Source organism: Mustela putorius, unplaced genomic scaffold (genome assembly GCF_011764305.1).
Source record: "Mustela putorius furo isolate JIRA1106 unplaced genomic scaffold, ASM1176430v1.1 tig00000174_pilon_pilon_pilon, whole genome shotgun sequence".
NCBI lineage: Eukaryota > Metazoa > Chordata > Mammalia > Carnivora > Mustelidae > Mustela > Mustela putorius.
Genome location: NW_025421304.1, coordinates 31,951,771 through 31,974,947, shown reverse-complemented (window position 1 = coordinate 31,974,947; position 23,177 = coordinate 31,951,771). Strand labels below are relative to the sequence as shown.

Genomic DNA, 23,177 nt, shown 5'->3' with positions numbered 1-23,177 from the left:
TTCATTCTTCACACTAATAAAGAACTATTCTATAGGGGCACCTGGATGGCTCAGTGGGTTAAGCCTCCGCCAGCAGCTCAGGTCATGATCTCAGAGTCCTGGGATGGAGCTCCACAACAGGCTCTCTGCTCAGCAGGGAGCCTGCTTCCCACCCACGCACACATCCTACCCCCATCCCCACTGCCACCTGCCTCTCTGCCTACTTGTGATCTCTATGTCAAATAAATAAATAAAATCTTTAAAAAAAAAAAAAAAGGAACTATTCTATAGCACGCCTGGGTGGCTCAGTTGGTTAAGAGACTACCTTTGGCTCAGATCATGGCCATCCAGGAGTCCCAGGATGGAGTCAGCATTGGGCTCCCTGCTCAGCAGGGAGTCTGCTTCTCCCTCTGACCTCCCTCATCTCTTGCCCTCTCTCACAAATAAATAAATAAAATCTTCCCCCCCCAAAAAATTCTGTAACCCAGTAATTCCACTTCTGGGTATTTATCTGAAAGAAATGAAATCATGGTCTCAAAGAGATATCTCCACCTTCATGTTCAGCGCAACACTATTTACAATAGTGAAGACATGGAAACAACCTAAGTGTCCATCAATGGGTAAATAAAGAAGATGTGGTGTGGTGTGTGGGTATGGGTGTGGCTGTTTACCATAGAGTATCATTTAGTCATAAAAGAGGAAATCATGCCATTTGTAATGATGGACCCTGAGGGCATTATGCTAAGTGAAATAAGACAGAGAAATAGTATAATGATCTCACTTTGGGTGGGATCTTTTTTCCTTTTTTTTTTTTTTAATAAATGGAATCTTAAAAAAACAAACTCACAGAAACAGCAGATTGGTGGTTGCTGGGGTTGGGGGTGGGGGTGGGGGTGTGAAAGTGGTCAAAAGCTACAGACTTCTAGTTATAAAATAAGTAAGTTGTGGGGATGAAATGTACAGCATGGTAACTATAGTTGACAATACTGTATGTTTGAAAGTTGCTAAGAGTAGACTTTTAAAAGTTCTCACCCCGGGGCGCCTGGGTGGCTCAGTGGGTTAAGCCGCTGCCTTCGGCTCAGGTCATGATCTCAGGGTCCTGGAATCGATCGAGTCCCGCATCGGGATCTCTGCTCAGCAGGGAGCCTGCTTCCCTCTCTCTCTCTCTGTCTGCCTCTCTGTCTACTGTGAGCTCTCTCTGTCAAATAAATAAATAAAATCTTAAAAAAAAAAAAGTTCTCACCCCACACACGAAAAATTTTCACTATTTAAGATGGCTAACTAACCTTATTGTGGTAATCATTTTGTAATATATATACACATATAAAAGCACAACATTGTATACCTTTGATGGGTCCGTACACCTTATATACCCACACAATATTCTATGTCGGTATATCTAATGAACCTGGAACAATACACAACATCCTCCTTTTTCTAATTCTTCCGTATAACATGCTCAACCACCTCTTTTCTTTTTTTTATTCCATTTCAATAACCAAATGGCAGTGGGAATTGTTCTTCCTTTACCACAGAAATCTATCTATAAATATATTTATTACAGATAATATTATCCTATCTTTGCTTTGCCAAATAAATTTCCATTATGGAACTTTTAAAAAATAATAATTCATGATCTGTTTTTCTACATTAATCTTTAAATCTTTTCTGCATATGTATTAAATTCCATGACAAAAATAGTTTTTTGGGTTTTTTTTGACACAGAGAGAGAGATCACAAGTAGGCAGAGAGGCAGGCAGAGAGAGAGGCAGAACCAGGCTCCCTGCTGAGCAGAGAGCCCGACGCCGGGCTTGATGCCAGGACCCTGAGATCATGACCTGAGCCGAAGGCAGAGGCTTTAACCCACTGAGCCACCCAGGCGCCCCTCAAAAATAGTTTAAAAAATTAATTTAAAAAATGCATTTAGATGCATCGGGCTCTCTGCTCAGCAGGGAGTCTGCTTCCCTTCCTGTCTCTCTGCCTGCCTCTCTGCCTACTTGTGATCTCTGTCTGTCAAATGAATAAATAAATAAATCTTAAAAAAAAAATGCATTTAGTGGGGCACCTGGGTGGCTCAGTGGGTTAAAGCCTCTGCCTTCGGTTCAGGTCATGATCTCAGGGTCCTGGCATCAAGCCCGGCGTCAGGCTCTCTGCTTGGCGGGGAGCCTGCTTCCTCCTCTCTCTCTGCCTGTCTCTCTGCCTACCTGTGATCTCTGTCTGTCAAATGAATAAATAAAATATTTTTAAAAAATGCATTTAGTGATTGGTACACCAGCATCTTTGAGGAACTCTGTGGTGGCTGTCCTGTATAAGTCATAGAACAATGAGACCCCCAACAGGATAAAGGCCCAAAAGACATGCCTAACTAGTGCCTAAATGCTGAGATGGTAGTAAGCACATTTACCACAACAAACCGCAGTATGGTAACTGGTGTTTTGACCTACAAGGATTTGGGACAAGTTAATGGACCATTAGAGTCTCTAGAAAAGACATAAATGCTAGACCTGCTAATGTTCTGCTTAATGGGCACGGGAGGACAAAAACGAGGAGTACTGAGCAAACAGAGTCACAGTGACGGGGATTTACAGCTCCTCGCCTGTTCTCAGACCTAATTCAGGGCACACACGGAACCTCTTTTTCAAGGGGATCCCAGGGTCCTTTGAGGAGTGACTCTCTGACATAGCTCAGGTGTGTAGCCTGAATCTTGCCCAAGCCTTTCCGGAGGAACCCATTTTCTGGAGTGACAGTGTGCTAGGGAAAGGAAAGTACCCAGAGAGTCAGGAATTATCAGATACCAGCTCTGATGTCTGAGTACCAGCTGTTCACCAGTTAAGAGTCGGAGCTTATTACGGCAAATAACAAATGGAGCTCTGATCCCAGTCTATTTAATGGCAGGCGCAAGGAGACCACAGACCCATTTTAAGGCACAAGCATATTTGGGGTGCCTGGGTGGCTTAGTTGGTTAAGCATCTGACCCTTGATCTCAGCTCAGGTTTTGAGCTCCTGGTCATGAGTTCAAGCCCAACATTGGGCTCCATCCTAGGTGTGGAGCCTACCTTAAAAAATAAAAAAATAGGGTGCCTGGGTGGCTCAGTTGTTAAGCATCTGCCTTTGGCTCAGGTCATAATCCCAGGTCCTGGGATTGAGCCTTGCGTCAGGCTCTCTGCTCAGCAGAAAGCCTGCTTCTCCCTCTCCCACTCCCCCTGGTTGTGTTCTCTCTCTTGCTAGGTCTCTGTCAAATAAATAAATAAAATCTTAAAATTAAAAAAAAAAAAAAAGAGGGTACAGACAAAACTCTTGGAGATATTGCAGGCAGGGCTCCAGACCACAGCAATAAAGTGAATAGCACAATAAAGCGAATCTAAAGAATTTTGTGGTTTCCTAGTGTATGTTATGCTTACACTACACTCTAGTTCATTAAGCATGCAATAGTATGTATAAAAATGTATATACCTTAATTAAAAATACTTTATTGCTAAAAAATGCTGACCATCTTCTGGGGTTCCAGCAAGCAGTAATCATGGATCACTAATTGCTACACCAAATATAATAATGAAAAGGTTTGAAATATTATGAGACTTGCCAAAATGTGACATAGAGATACAAAATGGGAAAATACTGTTGGAAAAATGGCATGGATGGACTTGTTCACCACAGGGTCGCCACAACCTTCAATTTGAAAAAACAAACAAAAAACCCATCTGCAAAGTGCAAAAATATTAGTCATGCCTGCAATTTCCTCAGTCCCAAAAAAGAGACATTTACTCCCTGGCAAAGCCCCCATATTGGTAACCTGACCCATGGAGTGAGGGTGATTAAGAAGGATAGGCCAAACATAAGTCCCTGGAACTCTCTCCAAGATAGCAAGTCAAAAGTCAAAAGTCAAAAAAAAAAAAAAAATCAATATCACTCTGGCAGGATCTATAGATTCGTGCTGCCATCAAACTTGAGTTATACATGGGTGGGTGATTTCTTTCTCATCCCATTTACTCACCATCTTGAGTAAGAAATGGTTCTCAGCAGTCCAGGCTACGTCTGCACTGTCCTGCCACCAGGCCTTAGGACTCCGCCAACCAAATGCTATTAGAGCATCTGCGGTAGACAGAGATGTATGGAGTCTCCAAAAACTCCAAATAAGAGAATTACAGCCCCAAGTTCTAGGGTTTTAGAAAAAGACCAATACCCTCCAATACCTCCAATACCCTCCTTCACAAAAAGTATTCTCCATCTGAAAAGCAACTCCTGGCTTGCTTTTGGGCATTGGGACAAACGGAATTACAGGATACCAACTGACTTTAGACTCTAAGATATCCATTGAGAGATCCATATTATTCGATCCACTGAACTATAAAACTGGACATTCAGTGGCATTCCATTGCCTGATGGAAGTAGGCTGAAGGGATCCAGATGGTCCAAGAAAATGGTACGAGGAGGTGCCTCAGATGCCTGTGGCACCTGCTCCTACCGTTCTGTTGATTTCCTGCCAAGCCACACATACAGCATCTGCATAGCCTGGAAATGTAGGCAGAAAAGTCCCATCCTGGTGCCTATTGGGTGTGCATACTATGTGGCTCCTGCTGATCCACTCAGGTGCCCCAAAAGACAGTGGTGGAGAACCACCGTTTCACAGGGCATCTGTGGTAGTCCGGGGTTGGGAGGCCTCACGTACAAGGGGTGCGTGTCTGGGAGAGCCTATTCAGCCAGAGCGGCTCCACCTGGTTGAACAGCCATTTTGTTGTTTATGCATTAAAACTTAAACCGACTCTGTCCGCCCCCCAGGGGACTTACTTAAAAGCAAGTCCGGGAAACCAGTAAAATATGGTCGACCAGGGGCACCTGGGTGGCTCGGTGGGTTGGGCCGCTGCCTTTGGCTCGGGTCATGGTCTCAGGGTTCTGGGATCGAGTCCCGCGTCGGGCTCTCTGCTCGCAGAGAGCCTGCTTCCCTCTCACTCTCTCTGCCTGCCTTTCTGCCTACTTGTGATCTGTCAAATAAATAAATAAAATCTTTTTTTTTTTTTAAAGATTTTATTTATTTATTTGACAGAGAGAGATCACAAGTAGGCAGAGAGGCAGGCAGAGAGAGAGAGAGGAGGAAACAGGCTCCCTGCCGAGCAGAGAGCCCGATGCGGGACTCGATCCCAGGACCCTGAGATCATGACCTGAGCCGAAGGCAGCGGCTTAACCCACTGAGCCACCCAGGCGCCCCTAAATAAATAAAATCTTAAAAAAAAAAAAAATGGTTGACCAGTCCCTGATAACAGAGCCCAAATACAAGGGTAGGTCAGGTCAGGTGGAGAGAACAGGCGGAAACCAGGGATGAGTTGGGCCAGGTGGAGACATCCAATCAGTGCGGCGCGCATACTGTCTCCCTAGCTACCAAGGAATGTGGGCCCCGCCTTTGGGTGCCAATTCTAACCAAGGCGATAGGCTAGTTCAAATAGCTACTATGGGGTGAACTGTAATTCAATTGGCCACCGGTGTGTGACCTAGCATGACTGTGCAGCTTTCCCTGTGTTGCAATCTCATAGGCCACCCGTGTGTGTGGTCAGGCTCAACCACATGGCCTTTGCCCTATAAAAGTCAGTCTGTAAGGCAGGGAGGGGTCGCCCTCTCTGTAAGAGGTGGCCCAGGACGGTCGGTTTGATTCTTGATGCTTGGTGAGAGATAAAGCTTTATTCGACCTTTACTTTGTATCAGTCTCGTTCCTTTGATGACGGAACTAACAGGAGTCCTTTTCCTCCTTCCTACGTGCCACCCGATGTTCTCAGTCATTACTCAGTCACAGCTCCCCAGTGACAGAGAGGCCTTCTTTCCACAACCGGACCCATTTCAGAATAGACAAATGACTATATGTTTTTTTTGTTCTTTTTAATTCAGAAAGAGAGAGAAAGGGAAGAAAATTTAAGGAAAAAAAAAAAAAAACATTTGTTTAAATAACTATTGCAGAAAAGGAGATCTGGGCTGGATGCTGGGACCTACCTCTTCCAGAAAGGGGATTTATTAATGTTTAAACAAAACAAAACAAGAAGAAAAAGGAACAAAAGGAAATAAATTATTCTGCTCAATACTGTTTGGCATAATTGCATTGTTTTTTCATCTTCTAAACACTCTGAACAGCCTCTCCAGGAAGCACTGAGATGAGACTGGCAAGAATGGCTGGTGCCTTGACTCTCTAAAATGGGGAGGGGGGTGTGCGCTGAAAGACGCATTCCGCTATAGGCCCCCCAAATCCACCCTCACTCTTTACTCCTTGTACTTCTGGAATTGGGAAGGAAAAGACTCAAGCTAAGTTCTCAATACATTAACTTTAGGGGTGCCCACTGCCCTGCCCCAATCCTCCTCTAAAATACTCCTCGGCATTACTGTTTCCCCAGCCAGCTGCAGGAACCACACCAACGGCTAGGAGGCTGCTTGGTGGTATCCGCTCACTAAGATAAAGGGTGGTATTTGTGTTCCTCACTGTTGGGAAGGGGGATCCTATTAGTGGTTTGGAAGCTTCACAGAAGCCCTTTCCCCTCCTCTGAGAAACTTCCCCAACCTCAAAGGGTGAGAATACCATCAGCAGCTTCCTCTGGGAGTTAAAGCTGGGTTCAGTCATGCAATTAACTTCCAGGTGTAACCCCTGTTTGTTAGCATCTCTGCCCTCCTGGAGCTGGAAATGGAAAAATGGGTTAGAACGAGGAGGCAGGAAGTGAGCACGGGGAAGCGAACGCATGGGGAGGAGAGGAGGCATGCAGGCGGGCAAGTCTACTCCTCCCCAGCTAGAATCCCAACTATTTGCATGGCCAGCTTAAAATTTTAAAAGAATCTTTGTTGGTCAGCCATCCCTAGTAATCTCAAGTTAATTAAATTAGGAGACCAAAGCAAATTTCACCCCCAAGCAAGAGGTTTCCTACTCCTCTTTGGGGTGATGGGTGAAGAGAAAAGGTGCATGCACCAGGCAGCTGGGATCCCCAACTCCAGCCGTCTTTCCTACGTGTTGCTTCCAATCCCTAGAGCCGGCCAAAAACGAGTGAGTGGGGGGTAAGGGGTGGAGAAGCAGCAGTGCCCCCCTCCCAATCCCAGGGCAAGTTTTGATTTCTGTTCCAGGACAAGTAGGCTGTTGAGGAGGCCCAGGGCCAAGGGAGAGACACTAAAAAAGTTGTGGGTGAACAGTAAGGGGCCGAGAGTACACGAGAGTGAGAAGCACCTTACATCTGAAGTGACGGGGCTTCCTTGTCCCCTGCCCTGTTCCTTACACCTGTGTTCCAGAGTTAGGCCCTAGGCAAATCCCGCTCCCTAGCAAGAGGTGAATACAGTTTTAGTATTCTGGTGAGATGTTCAATGCCCTGGTCAGAAAGGCCATTCCATAGGGTGGCCAAAGGTGGGGACGGGGAGAAGGGAGGATGAGAGGACCCACCCGTCACTGCGTTTCTTTGGTGGGTTTACACTCACCCATGTGAGCCTGACAGGTAAATACGGGGTCCCAGATTCTCGGAGGCCTGCAGCGGTCTGAGAGGGCTCTAGCTTTTCCCCTGGGATGAAAGCGCGCTCCCTGGAAACCACCTGATCTCCCCTAGACCACCAGAAAGGAACGGCCAACGCCCCTCGGCGCACCCCGAGGTCACGAGGACGCCCGGCAAAGGGAAGCCCAGCTGCCGTAGCCCCCGGCCGAGTAAGGCCGACAGGCAACTGGCAGTCTTCCTGCAGAGCCTGAGGAAAGAACTTGGCTGAGGCCAAACCAACCACACTACTCCTTAAAAAGCATGAAATAAAATCCTACCCAAAGCGTAAGGAAGTGGGGATTCAGCGGCCGCCGGCCCGCCTCCGAAGGCCATTGATTGGAAGAGACGGGCCCAGCGCCGGAAGTTCTCCTTGAGTCGCATGATTGGTTGAGAGTTTCCGCTCCGACTGCAGCGCTGATTGGGTGCCAGGCCCGGGCCAGCCCCCAGAGTCTCCTGATTGGCAGGGGACGGCCGGCCCTTGCCGGACTTGCAGCATGATTGGTCCAGACCGCAGCCGCATCGCCCCCAAGGCCTGGAGATGCCCAAAGGGGCGCCGCGCTCTTGCCGAGGCCGCAGCCCTCGGGCTGGCCTAGAGTCCCGGCCGGGACCGCACGCCGCCGTCTCGCGGCTGTCCGAAAGGATCACGGCGAGGCCGGGCTCAGTTGCCTCGGTAGACCTCGATCTTGCTGGCCTTGGCCAGCATGTCGATGATGTGGGCCTCGAAGTCGGCGTCGTGCACTCCCGTCTTCCGGAACTCCCCCGCGTACCGGTTATTCTCCCAGTAGTGGTGCCAGTTGCCCCGGCTGTCGGCCCCGAACCCGTACACGTTCACCTGCAGGGGAGGGCAGCGCACGTCACCCCGCGGCGGGGACCGGGAGAGCCTCGGGTCGTTGACGGGCCGCGGTTAGCGGAGCGCGGGAGGCACCGGGAGGAGGACCGGACAGCCGGGCCTGGAGCTGAGGACACCGCCCCAGGAAGACGGCTGCTCCCTTTCGGTTCTTCCGCCCGGTTCCCTGCACCAGGACCCTCAGTCTAGGGCTAGGACAGCTCTCCAAGCTTGCTAACATCCCTTCTGGTTTGGGTTTTGGGTACTTTTGGAGTACTTTACAGTGTTCCAGTACCACACACTCATTTACTGGCAGAAGTGGGTGTGCTTGGGCCTGAGCACCGCGGAGCATGGCACAGCAGCCCGGTTGCTAGTGAGAAGCAGCCCCTTGAACGACTGGCCTCCAGGGTTAACACAGGGCAGGCCTGTCGCCCACAGCTATGGATACCATCCGCTGGAACTTAACTGCATTGTTTCCTTTATATTTTTGATTATTTGTTTTCTTTATGGCAAGTAATAACCAATTATGGTGGTAGGAGTCTATTTCCTTTTTAAATAAATTTAACTTCCCACTGAAATGATTTCAGGTTTGGTAAAATCATGGACATAGTGACTCTGGGAAATGAAGATGTATACTTTACAGCCCAGAAATGGGGAAAATCAGAGCCACTTGGTTTCTGCCTACAAAAATGCATTTCCGTTGCTCTTACCACTTAGTAAGAAGGACTGACTCCCTCTGCTCCATGGGTATCCCTATTTTACCCCTAACACTGGGCAACTCACCTCATCACACACATGCAGGGCAAAGAAGAGCACCAGCATCCCTGTGGAAGGGTACCGCCCGTGATGCTCTGTCCACCGGTCATGGATGTACTTGAAGAAGGCTGGGTTATAGATCTGAACCTGGGAGGAGAAAAGGGAACAGATGCATGAGAGGCTTTGGGGGTCTGAAAACTCAGGTCAGGCTCTGAGCAGCTTCTGCCAGTTCCTCCATGCTTGCCAGCAGACCTGTTTGTCCATGTTCCCTGGTTCCTATGGACTCTAAGGGGGGTCAGGCATACCAGCAGATGGGGGGGGTACTCTCAAGGTTCTGGAAGGGCACTGGGGGTATACCTGAGCCACCAGACTGGGCACACCATGAGTCAAGTCTGCACTGTTTCCAATGAGATGGGGATGAAGAAGGGGGAGGAGGAGGGAGCTTACCTTTTCTTTGTCCACTCGAAGGAAGGACTTCACTGGCGCATAGGTGCTTCAAGCAGAGAGAAAGATAACATTTAGATGGCCCCTGGGATCTAGAAAGGCTCAGAGATGCCTTTCTATCCTCCCAGGCTTGAGTGATGACAACCTTACAAAAGATCCCTGCCTCCAGACTGCTTCCCATAGCACATCTCTGCAGTACCCTGCTCAGAAACCTTCAGAAGCTACTCACGTCCTTCAGGAGAAAATGAGGATGTTTTAGACAAACACTGGGGTCTTCCGTTATCCAGCCGCAACTTTTCCTTCCACAACACTCAGTTGTGAACTCCCCCACTTGATTTAGCCAATCATTTCATACCCACTGCGTCCCTGTCTTACTTGTGACCATGATGACCCTCTCGCTACTATCCTCACATTTGGCACAAATCCCTCCTTTCCAGTTAGTCAGCCATGGCACCTATAATCTATACTCCTTTTCTAACTATTATGGGACTTCAATTTAATGGCACTTATTTTAGCCCCTATGTCTCCCAAACATAAGATAATGTCTAAGAAATGGTAACATATTTCTGTGCTTAAAAAATATGTGGTGGGGTGCCTGGGTGGCTCAGTTGGTTGAATGTCTGACCTTGGATCCGGTCATGATCTCAGGGTCCTATGATCCAGCCTTGGGTCAGACTCCGTGCTCAGCAGGGAGTCTGCTTGTCCCTCCCCACCTCACCGCTCTTCCCTTTGTCTCAAATAAATAAATAAAATTTTTAAAAGATTTTATTTATTTATTTGGCAGAGATCACAGTAGGCAGAGAGGCAGGCAGGGCGGGGGGATGGGAAGCAGGCTCCCTGCTGAGCAGGGAGCCTGATGCGGGGCTGGATCCCAGGACCCTGAGATCATGACCTGAGCTGAAGGCAGAGGTTTTAACCCACTGAGCCACCCAGGCGCCCCTCGCCCCTCAAATAAATAAAATATATATATTTTTTAATGTGGTGGCAGGGCCACCTGGATGGCACAGTTAATTAAGTGTCTGACTCTCGGTTTCAGAACAGGTTGTGATCTCAGAGTTGTGAGATCAAGACCTATGTCAGACTCTCATTCAGCTCAGAGCCTGCTTGAGTTTCTCTCTCCCTCTCCCTCTGCTCCTCCCACTTGTGCTCTCTCTAATAAATAAATCTTTTGGGGCACCTGGGTGGCTCAGTGGGTTAAAGCCTCTGCCTTCAGCTCAGGTTATGATTCTAGGGTCCTGGGATCAAGCCCCACATCGGGTTCTCTGCTCAGCAGGGAGCCTGCCTCCCTCTCTCTCTGCCTGCCTCTCTGCCTACTTGTGATCACTGTCAACTAAATAAATAAATAAAATCTTTTTAGAAAAAGATTTAAGGGGCACCTGGGTTAAAGTGGCTCAGTGGGTTAAAGCCCCTGCCTTCGGCTCAGGTCACGATCCCAGGATCCTGGGATCAAGCCCCACATCGGGCTCTCTGCTCAACAGGGAGCCTGCTTCCTCCTCTCTGTCTGCCTGCCTTTCTGCCTACTTGTGATCTCTGTCAAATAAATAAATAAATCTTAAAAAATAAAAATAAAAAAATAAAAAAGATTTAAAAAATGTGATAGCAGGCAAAAGGTAGAAATAGCCTAATTGTCCATTGATGGGTGAATTGATAAATAAAATATGGTATATCCACATAATGGAATATATCCAGCTTTTAAAAGTAATGAAATCCTCTACATGCTACAACATGGATAAACCCTGAAAACATTAAGCTAAGTGAAATAAACCAGACACAAAAGGAGAAACACAATGATTCCACTTACATGAAGTACTTACAACAGTCAAATCATAGACACAGAAAGACTAGTGGTTATCAGGGGCCTAGAGAGTGGAGGAAATGGGAAATTATGATTTAATAGGTACAATTTCCATTTGAAATTGTGAAGAAGTTCTGAAGACGGATAAGGTGATGTTTGCACAACAAAGAAAATATACTTAATGTTACTGGACTGTGTGGTTAAAATACATTTTATGTTATATACGGTTTTTTGGCTTATTTATATTTTTGGTGGAGGATGTGGGCAGTGACCCGAGAAAGCTAATTTTTACTTATTTTTGCTTTTTAAGTAATTGCTACACCCAACATGGGACTTGAACTCATGACCCCAAGATCGAGTCACATGCTCCACCGACTGAGGCAGCCAAGTGCCCCATGTTATATACGTTTTCACACACACACATACACAAGCACAAAAACATGGTGAGATAGTAGGTTACTGGCTACTGCCTGCACCTTGAGGGTAGGGATGGAGAGAGTGAGGGTGATAGCTAAGGGATACAGAGGTATCTTTAGCTCTTTAATCTTCTTTTTTAAGAAGATGAAAGAGTTCTAAAATAAATTCTGATGGTTATACAACACTATATTTAATAAAAGCCACTGACTTGTATACTTTAAATATGCGAACTGTATGGCATGTGAATATTTTTTTAAAGATTTTATTTATTTATTTGAGAGAGAGAGAGACAGATCACAAGTAGGCAGAGAGGCAGGCAGAGAGAGAGGGGGAAGCAGGCTCCCGCTGAGCAGAGAGCCCAATGTGGGGCTGGATCCCACGACCCTGGGATCATGACCTGAGCTGAAGGCAGAGGCTTAACCCACTGAGCCACCCAGGCACCCCATGGCATGTGAATTTCATCTCAATAAAGTTGTTTAAAAAAATCCTTGAGCCTGGGTGGCTCAGTGGGTTAAAGCCTCTGCCTTTGGCTCAGGTCATGGTCTCAGGGTCCTGGGATCGAGCCCGGCATTGGGCTCTCTGCTCAGCCAGGAGCCTGCCTCCTCCTCTCTCTCTGCCTGCCTCTCTGCCTACTTGTGCTCTCTGTCAAATAAATAAATAAAATCTTAAAAAAAAAACACAACAACTTGGTGATGAAACTAATGTAACATGTATGTCAATTATACTTCAATTTTTGAAAAGGGGTGGGGAGGGGCCCTGGGTGCCTCAGTCAGTTAAGCGTCTGCCTTCGACTTAGGTCATGATCCCAGGGTCCTGGGATCAAGCCCTGCATCGGGCTCCCTGCTTGGCAGGGAGCCTCCTTCTCCCTCTGCAGGCTACTCCCCTGGCTTGTGTTCTCTCTATCTCTCTGACAAATAAATAAATAAAATCTCAGAAAAGAAAGAAAGGAAGAAAGGAAGGAAGGAAGAAAGGAAATTGGTGAATTGAATTTCCCGAGGTTCCCAGCAACTGCCTCTACAGAAAACTCTCAGATGGCAGAGTTCCCACAGTCAGGAGCCACTTCCTGGAAAGGAGACCAAAACCTTTCCTCGCCTTTCTACTACCAGGATGCCCGCAGTGACTATGCAGGAAGTGACACTGAACAGGATGACTTCCCTCTTCACCAGCCCCTCTTGGTCAGAATATTCAGTTAACAGAATTTTCAGAGCCAATCCCTGGGAAGAGTCCTCTCGAAATGCCCCGGTCTCCCCTATTCCACTCCCAGTCCGCAGAGTGACTTACAATCGGATCTGCCCTGTGGACAAAGCGCTGGCAATCCACAGGAGGTCCAGGGCTTTGAAGGGCACCAGCACAAAGCTGACGTTGGCGGGCAGGTTCTTGGCACTCTCTGGGTACATGAAATGGTGGGTGGTTCGGCTGCCAACATCCTGCTCAAAGCCCACGGTTGGCGCCTGATTCATCCTGCAGGGACAAGAGGGTAACATGAGAAGAAGCCGCCATGGAAACCGATTTTTAGAAGATGATTTGGTACTAGCCATCGAAAATGTAAACGGGTGACCCAGCAGTTCCATCTCTACATGTCCTACAGAAATGGTGGCCTAAGTCTGCCAAGACATGTGTACAAAGATATTCACTGTATTAATTCTTAGAGTTGGGAAAAGGAGAATTAATTTAACAATAAAGACCAGTCAGTACGTTGTGGCACACTCATATACAAAATACTACGGAGCCATGAGAATGAGTGGAGCGGATCTCCGTGTGCTGGTCGGAAATTAGCCCAGCGAGAAAACCACGTGGTGTGACGTGTCCATCCCCTTTCTTTCCTTTTAACGTGTGTCTTCTGAATACTGCTCTGTGCTGCAGGAGGGAGGGAATTAACAACACACAAAAGGAAAACTTAAAACCAAATAGTGTGGTAGGAATTTTTTGTATACAAATGTAACAAAATCTGGAAGAGTACTGAAACTGGTAACAAAGGCTACTCTTGCGAAATGGGATGAGGAGGGATAATTCATCTTTTAGGGTATACATTTTTGGGTTTTTTCCCCCCATTAATAAGCACATATTACTCTTATGCCTTTTTTTTTTTTTTTTTTTTTTTTTTTTTTTAGGAAAGAACAGCCTTCTACAGCTTCAACCTTCCCTGGCTGTTCTGTCCTCTCTCCTAGAAGACAGTAGAAGGACGGTAAGAAGTTGCAGTGTTCCCTCAGCCCCGGGGCTGGATGACAGCCTCTACAGCGCCAGGCCCATGCCTTCTGTCCTTGTACTTCACCTTCTTATCTGTCTTTTTGTTCCAAGGCCAAGTGGGATGCGCGGAGTTCTGACAGCACCCACCTCGGCTGTCCCCTGGTGATGTGCAGTGTGGCTCTGTCTTTCCCATACTGCTATGGAAGGACTCAGAAACCCAGAGCAGGCTTGCCACTCTCCTGGGTATAACAAGCCAAGAAGGCTTCTACTTTCTTCCAAACAGTGCAAAACACAGGATCAATAAAACCAAAGCTCCCTCTTTTGCAGAGCATCCTCAAAACAGGTGATACAGCTTTGAACACAAATGCGTCAGTCTTTTCTGCTGTGACCATTTATGAGAACATTCCTGTCTCGCGTGGACCACCATGCAGAATCATGACTACCCAGGGAGATGGCCACAGCCTTGCCTTCCAATGGCAACAAAGGAACCTGGGAGAGAGGGAATCAAGTCTCCAGGTGTTTTCCCTGCTTTTTATGCCGATCCATAAAACGTGTCCTTACAGGGGCTGGCACCACTAGCTGGGCTGGGTAAGGACCTCCTGTGACACTGGGGCTCCCACAATGCCTTCCTCCTGCCCTTCTCCCACTGATGGCAAGATGCAGTGCGAGCATGTCCAGAATGCCCCCCCGCCCCCCCGCTGGTCACATTGTTGTACCTCCTCTCTGCTTCCCTTCCCTTCAGGGACTGGAGACTCTCTGGGGCTGGGAAGCCATAAAGCCCAAGAGTGGCCTGATTAGGAACTAGAGGATGAGTCTTTGTTCTTGGCCATTTCTGTTCTAGTCTGGTTCAAGCAGAAGCCTAGAATCTTCCCTGCAGGACTGTGCTGTGGCTTCTATTTCTTTAGGTTAACTGCCGCACTGCCACCTGTCTTGGTGCCCCTCTGTTCGCTGGTCTTTAGATTTCAGAGATATTGTCTGTTAGAAGAGCCTAGAAGTATCTTTTCCCATGTTATTAGTAACCATTGGTTGGGGGTTGTATAGCTCTGCACACAGCACTAGTATGTCCTGTGGTCACCATAGCTACAGTCTGGATCTGCCTTCTGCCACATTAGCTCTGGGGTCTGTGAGGAACAGAGCAGTTTGGAAAGAAAGCCTTAACAGGGATGGTGTTTCTCAGCTGCCTGGGGTATGTAAGGGGGTAGCAGGAGGCAGAAGACTTGGGTGGGTGACACTCAAGTTGGCTGGGCCTGGACTGGGCAGGAGCTGGGGTCAAAGTTCACTCTGGTGAGTACCTGAGAAACAAACCTCACCTCACGTGAAGTGCAAAGGCCAAATTGGTCCCACAGATCGAAGGGCTGCAAGTGCCCAGGCTGGCCTCTGAAGACACCCACAGGCCCCCCATCTACCTTTCCCACTGCATCTGCAGCCACAGTTCTGACAAAGTCCTGTCTTAGACCTGTCAGGCAGCATCACTGCCTCCAGCTCCCTTGGTCCCTTCCATTTGCTGGGCAGGCACCAGCTTCCAGAAGTCTGGGAATGAATGGAGAAACAGGTCCAAAAAGATGTTTCAGAGCCTCCAAGGTAGAGGGTAGGCGCAGGGCATGCTTTTGAAGACAGGATTTTGTGTCGAGGCTCTGATTCATTCTGGAGAAGCCAAGCCCTGGAAAGGGGCCCGAGCGGGATGGAGAACTACATCTCCATGACTCAGGGGAACAGCATTCTAGGAGTCTGTCTGTTCCTGGTTCCCTCCACCTGCCAAAGAAGCACCTGAGGATAGCAGCACAGGAAAGGCAGATGTGGATTCTTCCCTGGGGTCTGGTATGCACTTGCCTTGTCTCTTTCATTTATTCACGTATTTCTGGTGAGCCTACAATCTGCCCAGTGCTTGTTTTAGGAGTTGTGGATCTATCTGCTGGTTGGCTGAGCAGGACCAGCTCAACTCCATTTGGAGTCACCAGCAGGGCTCAGAAGACACAGAAGAGGAGGAAGCAGCTGGAGAGCGGCATAGGGAAGTATGGGTAGAGCCATCATCTCAGCCATCCAGCTCAGTGGGGTCTTATGTTGGTCCTGCTTCCGTGGAGCAGGGAGACTTCCCCATGGGTTCCAAAACGAAGACATGCCTATAAGCAAAGAGTCAACTCCACTATCCCCTAGCAAAAAGCCAATTCACGCAGGGTCAGCCCTTCCACAAAGCAATTTTGGGGTCCACTCCAAAACGCACATCTCCGAACCTGGTCCAGGTAAGGAAACCTCTGTAAATTCCTCTCGGCAGCCTGGCCTGATCGGGTACCAGCCAGGTGTCATAGGAGCCGAGCCTTTTGGTGGCTTCCATGGACCCCGGAGCCTCCCAGCCATCACCGACATGCACAGTGAAAGCACCCACTTGGTGTACAGGCAGGAGGGCGGGGCAGCAGGCGTTTCAGGCACTCAACAGCATTTCCCCGGGCTTTCCAAGGGTCCCAAGGCTGCAGGGGAGTGTGGACATCTCATTCCCTACTCGGAAAGAACTCCCTCTCCAGCAACCAGCTTGCCTCCCTCACATTGGGAGTGCCAGCAGCGGGAGGATGGAGAGAATCTCAGGTGCCTCTGGGCTCCTGGATGAGGCCTAGTATCCCTCCTCTCCCCCACCCCTAACCATTCTCAACACGAGAAAGGTTTCGCAAGGAATGAGAAAGGTTTCGCAAGGAACGGTGAAAGCCTCAGAGACACACTGCTGTCTTGGTGTTGCTATGGTAACAGCAACAGTTTCTAAGACAAAGCCCTTCCTTTTGCCTCCTGGGGAACCTGGTCTTTCTGCAACAGCTTATCCTAAGAGATGCTTTGTGAAAACTGGGCGTTTTCAGCATCTTCACTCTTAAGGCGCTTCTTCCACCAAGGAGTGGGATTGAAAGACCCCCACTGTGGCACTTCCTGTCCCCCAAGTCAGGGAGGAAGTCAGAAAACACAAGTTCAGGAGCAGAATGAGCAGCCCGTGTTCAAGTTACAAGTCTACCATCTAGGGGCACCTGGGTGGTTCAGTCAGTTAAGTGTTCGACTCTTGATCTCAGCTCGTCTTAACCTCAGGGTCATGAGTTCAAGCCCCGTGTTGGGCTCCACACTAGGCGGGGAGCCTATTTAAAACAAAACAGGGGCGCCTGGGTGGCTCAGTGGGTTGAAGCCTCTGCCTTCGGCTCAGGCTCAGGTCATGATCTCAGGGTCCTAGGATCGAGGCCCGCATTGGGCTCTCTGCTCAGCAGGGAGCCTGCTTCCTCCTCTCTCTCTCTCTGCTTGCCTCTCTGCCTACTTGTGATCTCTCTCTGTGTGAAATAAATTTGAAAATCTTTAAAACAAAGCAAAACAAAAAACAAGTCCACTGTCTAGTCCCTGTTCACCTCCAGACTCATAGCTCTGTGTCTTTGAAATGAACGCCCTCCCAACCCCTCTCCTTTCCTCAAGGCTGGGCACAGATGTCCTTTAAATAATCTGAACCTTATGAAATAAAGGTGAGGGATAGCAGCCCAGAGCAAGCACTGAGCAGTTCCTCTTCCTGCCCAGGACCTCTGTCTTCCGTGAGTCTGCCAGAAGGAATCATCTGTGGCTATTAATCAAGACTCTAGTGCAGGCTATCACTTTTGGGCCAGCACTGAGGGGATCAGGCTAGAACTCTGGTGGGAGTTTTTTACCAGAAAACAGCCAGGACTCTACTCTCAGCTCTTTCAGGAGGAGTTCAGAGCTAGAAACTGAGTGCTGGCCTCGAGCAAAGTATACGATGGGGGTTCTGCCTCCCCGTCTACCCAACGAACAAGAGAGAGACCTGGCATCAGAGACTCACAGCAGTGGGCAACTCCTCCACTGCAGACAAGGCTAAGGAAGCCAGTCCCTCCTTCTGGAGGCCTGTTCTGGGCCCACCCTTGGGCGCCCCGGGGCTCACCTCATGATGAAGTTGTGCCCATCCACATCTGGACCATAGCCAGAGCCCCGCAGGTTACCCGAGTTCCCCACGACGGCGCAGCGCCGGCACTGGTGGGGGTCCCGGAAACGGTATGGGTTCTCGCCTGGTACTATCTGGAACAGCTTCTCCAGCACCTCATTGGTGTTGTGTGACTTGAACTGGGGCTGCAGCATCTGTCAACACAAGGGGAGAAGGAAGGTGAGGGGATTATGCGAGCAGGGAGGGATTCCTGCCCACCTGCCTGCCCTCACTTTCTAGTCTCAGGGAGCGAAATCGTCTCAGCATTGAGGATGTTCCCCTTCTCCACACTAGCGGTGTCCCTTTCTCAGACTGGTACCCTGCTCATCAGGAGCGACCTAATGCACTGGAGGGGGGTGGCGGTCAAGGGGTACTGCAAAGCAGAGAAACTTCCGGGCTTGTCATGCCTGCAGATGCCCCTGCTTTGCTATCCTCTCAAGGAAGCTACAAGTCACCTGAGAGTCATTCCGAGGTGCGGTTAACGTGAAAAACCCTATGAAGTTTGGGGGCTCATTCCGAACCAGCCTACAGAGGGCGCCCCTGGGACTTAGCCGGAGGGCTCAAGGTTACAAAAGCTGCAGGTGAGACAATATCCACCAGATAAAGGCAGGAACCCTCCCCCCTTCCTGAGCCCTGGGGAGGAGGAGAAGGGAAGGCAGTGACACACAAAAATTCCTTCCAAGTCAGGATGGCTGGAATGAAACTGGTTCCCTGAGCTTCCCACCACCAGTGACCATGAAAGACCATGACCCGAAGCTGCAGCAGCCCTCCGATGCCTACGCGCCAGGCAAGCAAACCTCAGAGGGAAGCATCAGATGGGGCCTATGGCAAACAGGAGGCCCCAGCAAAAACGAGTGACATCAGCCAACTGTTGCCATGTGGTATGGTGAGCCCAAAAAGACCAAATTTTCCAGTTTTTTGAGAAGCTGAAAATATACATTTCATGTGAAATATCCTAATTCCTAAACGTTGGCAATGAATGCAAATATTTTTAAAATATTGAGCAAAAAAGGGGAGCCTGGGTGACTGAGTTGGTTGAGCGGCCGATTTGATTTCAGCTCAGGTCATGATCTCAGGGTCCTGGGATCAAGTCCCATGTCAGATTCTGCACTACACGCAGAGTCTACCCCAGATTATCTTTCTTTTTCTCCCTCTCCCCCCGCCCCTGCTCTCATGCACTCTCTAAATAAATAAATAAATAAATAAATAAAATTTTTACAATTTTTTTTACAGATTTTACTTATTTATTTGACAGACAGAGATCACAAGTAGGCAGAGAGGCAGGCAGAGAAAGAGAGGAGGAAGCAGGCTTCCCACAGAGCAGAGAGCCCGACGAGGGGCTTGATCCCAGCACCCTGAGATCATGACCTGAGCTGAAGGCAGAGGCTTTAACCTGAGCCACCCAGACGCCCGTACAATTTTTTTTTTTTTAAATGAACATACTGTACTGGGCCCACATGCCACAAATCAGTAAGGTAGAAACCAAGGAATACGCTCTATAGGGGACTCATGGGGGCCTTAGTCAGTTAAGCATCCGGCTCTTGGTTTCGGCTCAGGTCATGATCTCAGGGTTTTGAGACTGAGCCCAACTGGGCTCTGCACTGGGCACAGAGCCTGCTTAAGTTTCTCTCTCCCTTTCTGCCCCTCTATCCTCCCTCTCTTAAAAGAAAATGCTCTGTGGTAGGAGCCGTACCCCATCCACGGGTCTACCTCTGTCTAGCAACCTGTTTTGGCTCTCGACGGCCACCACAGAGACCTATGACCTTGGGCAAACCCTGTGCACTATCTAAACACTGATTTTCCCCACAAAATGAAGGCTGTGACTATGATTAACAGGCAGAACCCTTCAAGGGCTCCAGGCTGTCACAGGATGGCCTGTGGAGTTCCTGGTGACCCTTGCTCTGTAGACCTCCCCATTCTTAGGGACGTGGACAGTCTGGGTCAGGAAGTGGGATCTGTACGTTGTTCTGATAAGCCTGATCGCATGAGCTCATTCTTACTACCTCCCTGAATGTGAGAAAAATGGGGAGTCATCATTCACCCTACCTGCCAGGTGGGGAAACCAGGAGCCATGAGCTGCCTCCCAAGTCCCCCACTGGGGAATGCAGGCAGCCTGTGGGCCCCTGGGAGAAGTACTGACACTGTTCCACCTGACATGTGGCAACCAGATGGCCCTGGTGGAGCCTGGGGAGTGATGCTCCAGAGATGACAGGGATGAAAGGGAATTAAAAGCAATAGAAAGGTGACAGGATCCAGAAGAGCAGGGAGGCATGGGCACAACTGTCCCTTCATCCACTCCCCTTCATCTTCCTTATCACCCAGAGGAAATGACCATGTTTTCTTATCCCAGCCCCGAAGACAGTCTCTTCCAGCAATTGTGAAAAACAAAACAAAACACAGAAGAGTGGCTCTCACAGTGTTTAAAATTATTGTGAGCCAACATTCACAAATTGGGATAGTTAGCAAGAAACTGTGGACTTCTGGGTTCTCTTAAAGGGTCAGAAGATGCAGCAGTGGCGGGGCGGGGGTCACACCTCTGCAAGAGGGGCTGCAGCTGAGATAGGCTGTGTCCTTTATCAAAAGCAGACCCTCTCCCTGCCACGGCCTGGACTTCTCACCGTCTTCCTCCTTGGGGTCTGTTTCTGTGTGCCCTCCCAGGCCTACTAGGGATTCCTCATCTCTGCTTGGCCCCTACAGGCACTAGAAAACAGTTCTGCCTCCCTCCAGGTCAAAGTTTGCTCTGCCTTTCAGAATCTCTGACCCCAGTAGATGGCTCTGGTCAAGCGGACCTAATACTTTGTCAGGGCTCTGGAGGCCAGAGGACAGACAGCCCAAATCCCAGGGCTGGGGGGGCAGGGCTGGAAGAGTGACTCCCAAACAGGGGTACAGACCCCTGGAGATGGGGCAGCAAAGGGTAGGCAGGAGGGGCCACAGCTCTCACCATCCACCACCTCTGGACATCTGGAGGCAGATCCATGTTCTCTCGGGTCCACACGGGGGAAATGTTGCTGTTGAAGTGACTATCGAACCAGTCAGAGGCGCCAGTGTCACCCATGCAGCGGCGGCAGGCACAGCTCTTTCCAGTGAGCCCTTCCTTGCTGAGGCGCTGCAGGCCAGCATAGCCGGGCACCAGCTTCACCCGGTGGGTCCCGCCCAGGCCCCCCGAGTCCAGGTAGGGCAAGGTGGCCATGCTGTGATGGGAGTAGGTGAAGAGCAGCGACATGATGAACACCAGCAGGAAGGCCACGGAGAGGAACCACACCCGCAGCGAGCACTTCATGGTTTGGCGCCTCAGGGGGCTAGACCACCAGCCTGGGGGGCGGGCGGGTGTCACCGTGGCCACTCCTTTCCCAGCCCACTGACGGGCCAGCCACAGCGGAGCCTGCCTCTTCTGGCACCACGTGCAAAGGGCATAGGGACACGTGCTGAGGAGGGGACAGAGGCAGGGGTCCCTTACCACACCCTCCCTCAATGTAAGGAGAAAGCACAGTGGGCAGGAGTGGCTCCCCTGTCCCTGAGCCAGTCGGGTGCCAGCTTATGGCTTCATCGGGTCTCTCTGTCACTAGCTGGGCCACAGAGGCTCTGACTCTCCTGCTGCCCTGAAGAGGGGGAGGTCAGTCCATTCCAGCCCTCTAGTCCCTTGGGGTTGCTGGCTGCCAGCTCTGGGGGGCCCCCTCTTTGGTGGCTCGAAATGGTCCAGTCTGGAGCATTCGGGGTCCTTGTGGTTCATGAGCAGACAGGGAGGCGGCCCCTCGTCCCCTGCAGTGGGGAAACCCTAAAACCCCAACCACAGCAGAGAGCACATGGGCTTCAAACGGCCTGGATTCCATCCGAGAGTCCTCCCCAGCGCAGCTGGCCCTCCTGGCCCAATCCCTCCACCAGAGGAGGGAACAAGGCCCCAGTCCTGCGAGAAGAAACCCAAGAAGTGCTGTGGCTGTCGGAAAACTCTGCCGCAGAGACCGAGATCCTTCTTGCACTAGGTTCTGCCTTTCTACTTCCCATTCGAGGTGCTGGGCCCCTCTGATGGTCACGGCTCCAAATGTGGTTAGAGGGTGGTTCGCAGAGCTCCTGTTCCTGCTGGGAGGTCCTCCAGAGCCTGGGAACAGCTGCCGCTCAGCAGGAACCTGCTTCCAACGCTGTCTGGGTCAGCTGAACGTGTGCCGAGCTCCCTGCCAGGGCCCAGCCCTCCTTGGTGCTGCTGCTGTTCTGCCCATCCCCAGTCCCCTGAGGGCTGCTGTCCCGCTGTTCCGCTCGCACGCTAGCAGTAATCCCCCGGCAGGTTCCCCCTCACTCCGTCAGGCGCCAGGCTGCCGCAGCATGACCCTGAAATTGCAGAGAGGAAAAGTAGCATGCAGATAAATGGCACGCACACACACAGGCTCTCCCCCCAGCCCTGCCCCCAAGTCCCAGAGGGGACACAGCTAGCAGTAGAGGAGACGCCCACTTAACCAAAGGGTGGACAAAAGAAAGGGCTCTCCCGTCCCTGTCCGGACCCACAGACGCTCTCTGCTGGCTGCAGATGAAGAGATTAGCTCCCTCTCGCACTTATTAGCCAGAAGATAAACAAGGCCGTGAAGTGATTTCCCTGGAGTCCACAGCGACTCCCTGGAAGAACCGGGTTTAGAATGTTCCTAGTCCAGCTATGCGAGGTTAATTTCAGGTGAAACTGAAGAGAAATCGGCCCAGAGGAAGATTACAGGAAACTGCAGATATGACGCCCCACCCTGGGGCTCTCTACCCTCTGAGTGCCTGTGACAAACTCCTCTGAGCAAGAGACAGGGTGGTGGAGGAGGGGTAGGCCTCTGTCCTGGGATCTGCCCCCTCCTCTCCTGGGTGTGGGCTCTAGATGAGGTATTTCTGGGCTAGCTCAGTGAAACATTAACAATCCTTCCGACCCTGGTATCGGGGAGAGAACCCGACTGGGTCAGGATGGGGAGGTGCTGGGCTCAGCGTCCCCACCAAACGGCCGACTGGACAGCTGCCTTCTTCTGTACCTTATGGATGAAATGGATGCCAGGGTCCCTGGGGGCATGGACAGTCTGAGGCCTCGTGCTGTCCTGGTGGGCAAGAGCAGGGAGAAAGGGCTGGCAGTGTGTGGATGGGCCCTGAGAAAAGGAGTCTGAATCCATGCCGTGGGTAAGGGAGTCTGAGCCAGAGTCAGGGACAAGGCTGAGGGTGGAGGCCGTGGCTCCACGCCACGCGGATCACTTAAATCTGGCTGCCCGCCTGTCCCCCATCAGCTTTTCTCCAAATCCAGCTAGCCCCAGTTTTGATCTGGCCCCAGGGCCTCACAGCTCCTTGCTGAAAGCCCCAGCTCCAGCCAGCCCTTCCTAGGTTCTC

At 50.1% G+C, this 23,177-nt stretch overlaps 1 protein-coding gene across 3 annotated transcripts in view; it reads right to left on the bottom strand.

The window, feature by feature from the left end:
* Positions 1-5,633: 5,633 nt before the first annotated feature.
* Positions 5,634-23,177, bottom strand: part of ST3GAL2 (ST3 beta-galactoside alpha-2,3-sialyltransferase 2) — a 49,231-nt gene continuing 31,687 nt past the window's right edge. For 2 of the 3 annotated variants that reach the window (XM_004754024.3, XM_004754025.3), the window contains 6 exons: positions 20,779-22,160; positions 17,799-17,992; positions 12,983-13,162; positions 9,493-9,538; positions 9,073-9,192; positions 5,634-8,295 (listed from right to left, as the gene is read on the bottom strand). In XM_004754024.3, the coding sequence (XP_004754081.1) occupies positions 8,122-8,295; positions 9,073-9,192; positions 9,493-9,538; positions 12,983-13,162; positions 17,799-17,992; positions 20,779-21,117 (1,053 nt within the window). In that variant the 5' untranslated portion in view covers positions 21,118-22,160 and the 3' untranslated portion in view covers positions 5,634-8,121. The remainder of the gene's footprint in view (positions 8,296-9,072; positions 9,193-9,492; positions 9,539-12,982; positions 13,163-17,798; positions 17,993-20,778; positions 22,161-23,177) is intronic. The other variant, XR_006605602.1, reaches the window with a different exon arrangement.